Consider the following 4,685-nt stretch of genomic DNA (forward strand, 5'->3'; position numbering starts at 1 on the left):
GGCACATAAAAGACACCATTTCGAGCGTGGCCGTTTTCGTGCAGGTGACACGTAAAAGCACCCACTACACTCTCTGAGTGGTTGGCGTTAGGAAGGGCATCCAGCTGTAGAAACTCTGCCAAATTAGATTGGAGCCTGGTGTTGCCATCCGGTTTCACCAGTCCTCAGTCAAATCGTCCAACCCATGCTAACATGGAAAGCGGACGTTAAACGATGATGATGATGATGATGATTATTATTATTAAAAACTTGGTGGATGAAAGGAAAATGATAGCTATAATCTTTGTAGTCAATCAGTGTTGAGAACGTTAGTAAAGACTTTATTTTTTGAGGACTTCCAATTTTATAAGGCAGATATGTTTCAAGAATGTAAATTAATACATTTAATTATATCCATTAAAATTTATATCTAGATTTTTTTTTTTTCAGATGGAACTGCAAACAATAACAATGAAGTCTTTGACTCCGTTTGTGCTGGCTATGTCTTTGACCATTGGTCAAGTATTTCGCTTTAAAGATCAGGTAAGTTTATATTTTGCATCTTGCATTCATCAAGGAGCAGAGCCAATGGTAAGGGCATTTTGTCTGTCTGTCTGTCTTAGCAATGGTGCTTTACACTCTATGCCTTGTAATGTTGTTTGGAAATAGGGAACTCAAATGCACCCATAAAGCTTTACTTGATGACAAACAGGCAGATTTGAAGCAAAGCTGACATGAAAAAGAGAGACTAGGTCCCTAAAGAGGTCACTGATGGTCAAAGCAGAGACACTCACACACACCTGCAAGCAGACATGAGCACGTATACCCACTTGCATGCACACACACACACACATCCCCCACTTCCTTGATTCTTCCCCTTCCCTCATAAGTGACCCACATCTCTATACCCTGTACATGTACATAGAGACACTGGACTAATTCTCAGATTCAAAGCAGACCTGCAGAAGAAAGGTTTGTCATTGATGAGGTCAACAACAGCAAGAAGAGGAAATTGAAAAACTGAATGATTGTTTAACCAACAGATCAAACAAGCGATTGATTAATTAGTTGCTAGCATAACGAACCAATTGACAAACAATAAATGAGTAAAATCAAACAAGTCAGCGTTTAATATTATTACCTCCGCCTTAGCGAAAGTAGACGTATTGTTTTCAGTCATGTTTGTTTGTTTGTCTGTGGACAAGATATCTCAAGAACTGCTGGATGGATTCAGATGAAACTTTCAGGGATGTTTGGTCTCGTGACTGGTGTGAACTGATTAGATTTTGGGGTCGATCTGGTACCAGACAATGATTCTGGATTATTTTTCCTGTATTTTACTTAATATTTGAGAGTGGTCAGGTTCATTTTTAGTATTCTCGTTTGTGAGAGCAGTCGACTTTATTTCAGATATTCTCATTATAAAAAATCATCTCTGGCTAATCGTTGAGAGGATGTTGGTGTTGCCTTGGCAGAGGTTTGCACTCTCTGAGTGCTCTTGTTATGATTATTATTATTATTATTATTGACATAATGACCCTCCCTAGATACAACATAATTTTAGAGGCTCTTGTACAATTATGTTTCCATAAACAATAAATGGTTAAGTAAAATTATTAAAATCTAACCTTACATTTTTCATCAGTGGTCTGGAAAGTTGGTTAAAAAATGAAATATTGACTCTCTAAAAGATGCAGTACTCTAAAAATGTTTGGAAACATTGCTGTGGATATTGAGTTCAACATGAAGTCAGTTGTTGATAAAGTGCAACTCTTCAACCCTATCACACCATGTTTCCAGTTTAGCAGGAAAATAGCCTAGATGTAATCTCTACCAGATTCCCATTAAAGTGGTTATAAAGAGAGACACTCATGTAGAAAAAGGAGATAAAACACTAAAATAGACAGCCTATCACATTACAACTTTGTAGCCAAATGTGTTAGTGACTCACTGTTGATGGTGTTCCCCCATAACTGTTTTTATTGAAAAAAATATGGAATGAACCCAGCACTTCATCTGGTAAATGAGCAAGGCCTAGATGATGTTTATTGATGATGTTTATTCTTCAGTTGAAGAGTTTACCCTTAGGCAGGCAATGAGAGTGATTTGGACAATGAGACTGGAGAATGTGATGAGGAAGGTAGTGATTCGGGTGAACAAATACAATAGTTTTGAGATGGGCTCATTATTGCTATTCTCCTACTAAATTCTTGTTGCAATTCCGACAATTAGTTTGCCTTCAGTGAACAAATACAATAGTTGAGAAGTAAGCAATTCTTACTCTTGAGCTGTGAATGCAACTATTTACTCTTTTTTTTTTTTACTCAGGAGCCCAGTGGGAGGGGAAAGTTAGACAGAGGCATTCAGGGTCTGAGAGGGTTGATCAATGCCTGTACCCAAAATCAATAGCAAAATAGACTGATGCTTTGGTCGGAGACTAAGTAATTCACCAAGTTTAAGGTGTGTTGGTCTCAGTGTCTTCTCATTGTTTTTCCCTCGGTACTTTTTCAAATCAAATACTTTTATTATTGGGGTTGGTAGAGTGTTGCAGTTCTAACTCTGCCTTCTTCATCCTTCACTTTCAGTTGATGATAAAATGAAGCACCAATTAAATACTGGGGTCGATTGTACTCTTCCTAAGCATCAGATACTTAGTGCCTACTTTAGAAATCACTATGGTTACCAATGGTCAGGTATCCATGCATCTCTTCTACAGCAGCACACCTGTTTTTGCCCTCTCTCTCTGGGTAACCATCTATCTCCTTTACAACAAGACACCTGTTTGTCTCTCTCTCTCTCTCATTCTAACCTTTCATCATCTGACACAATGTCACTTCCTCAAAGGTTCCCTCCTGTCTTGTAAGCTATTTGATGACCCTGCCAGGGCTGGCCCCACTTAAAAAGCATCCAGTCCACACTGTAAAGGGGTTAACATTTGGAAGGGCATCCAGTTGTAAAACCCATGCCAAAACGGACCTTGCCTATGCTGGTGCCATGTAAAAAGCACTCAGCCCAATCTGCAGGGTGGTTGGTGTTGTTAGGAAGAGCATCCAGTTGTAAAAACCGTGCTAAAGCAGACACAGAAGTCTGGTGTAGTTAAACGACAATGATGATGATGACTGTTATCAAAAACATAACACTGTTTGCTTAACTGACAACAGCTTTCTGTTTTTGAATGGTTTCTATGATGAATTGTAATCATTAAAAAATCAAAGCAAATCAAAATAAAAACAAAATAAAAATTCCATCCATGAAATAAAGGGTTTTTTTTAAATATTTTATTTCCTCATTGAGATTTTGTTATTTTACTCAATAATTTAACAATGTGAAATTTTGGGAAAAAAAAAAGTTTTGTTAATTTTTTTTTTTTTCCTTGGAAATTAACAGATCTTTACTTTGCTAAAGAGTATTATCTTGAAGAGCTTCAGTGATGCTGAACAACAGCAGCGATGTACATGGCTACACAAGAATATTGTTATTGTTCCTAAGCTTGATACATTTGTCCTGGAAATCATAGAAAACAGGTAAACTCTTGTTTATTGACACATTTATTGATTAGTTAGAACTGGTTTCTTGTAAATTATGAGCAGTCTTCAAAATATAAGGCATGAGAGTGTGGGGTTGAGAAGTTCTCTTCACAAGGACATTGTTGATTGGTTTGATCCCACTGGACAGTCACTTGCCTTGGCACTTCTTTATGTAACTGTCCTCATCCCAACACATCAAATGACCAAACCAGTGAAGTCTTCTCTCTTGTGCACTACACCTGATTCCTCTTGTACTTCATGTTTCTCTGTACATTTGCACTTTGTTATGCATGAACACTAGCATTGCACATCCAGCAGAACATACTAGCTTCATTCCTCTCTGGTCTTTGCTTGTCCTCTGCATTCAGGGCCAGTGTCTCACTACCATGGAGCATTACTGTGTGTGCACAAGCATCATACAATCTGCCTTTCATTCGGACAGAGAGAGAGAGGTTTTATGTTTCCAACAGAGATAATAACTCTTGGAGTTTTCCATCTTATTCTTATCACAGTAACTACATTTTCAGAACATTCTCTTCCACTGTTAATTAGATCACCTAGGTAACAGAAATTATTTACTCCATGGCATTTGCGAAAATCAATTTCCTTTGTAACTTTAGACTTTATGGCAACTGTGCATCTTCTCCATACAAAGACTTTCTTCATTAACCTTCCTATTATTCCACTGCACCCTCTTCCCATTACTGCTCACATTTTGTTTTCCTGACAAATTTCCTACGTCCATCTTTCATTATGTGTGTGTGTCTCTCTCTCTCCATGCATATCTGTAAATATTTACAAAACTGCTCTCAACTCTGGTATAGTGACATCATCATCTCACCTACAAATGGTGATGGTGTCACATGTTGTTGGGCTGCAACAAGTGTCGATGTGGTGTCGTCGCCGTCGTCGTTTAACGTCCGCTTTCCATGCTAGCATGGGTTGGACGATTTGACTGAGGACTGGTGAAACCAGATGGCTACACCAGGCTCCAATCTGATTTGGCAGAGTTTCTACAGCTGCATGTCCTTCCTAACGCCAACCACTCAGAGAGTGTAGTGGGTGCTTTTACGTGTCACCCGCACGAAGGCCAGTCAGGCGGTACTGGCAACGGTCACGCTCAAAATGGTGTATTTTATGTGCCACCCACACAAGAGCCAGTCTAGGGGCACTGGCAAC

The 4,685-nt window shown here is 38.8% G+C and overlaps 1 protein-coding gene across 2 annotated transcripts in view; it reads left to right on the forward strand.

Annotated features, from left to right (window-relative positions):
• The window catches only part of LOC106870749 (Fanconi anemia group I protein), a 98,477-nt gene that overhangs the window by 40,331 nt on the left and 53,461 nt on the right, over window positions 1–4,685 (forward strand). For both annotated transcript variants that reach the window (XM_014916943.2, XM_014916944.2), the window contains exons 10-11: window positions 430–522; window positions 3,367–3,503. In XM_014916943.2, the coding sequence (XP_014772429.1) occupies window positions 430–522; window positions 3,367–3,503 (230 nt within the window). The remainder of the gene's footprint in view (window positions 1–429; window positions 523–3,366; window positions 3,504–4,685) is intronic.

Source organism: Octopus bimaculoides, chromosome 2 (genome assembly GCF_001194135.2).
Source record: "Octopus bimaculoides isolate UCB-OBI-ISO-001 chromosome 2, ASM119413v2, whole genome shotgun sequence".
In the NCBI taxonomy this organism is placed as follows: domain Eukaryota; kingdom Metazoa; phylum Mollusca; class Cephalopoda; order Octopoda; family Octopodidae; genus Octopus; species Octopus bimaculoides.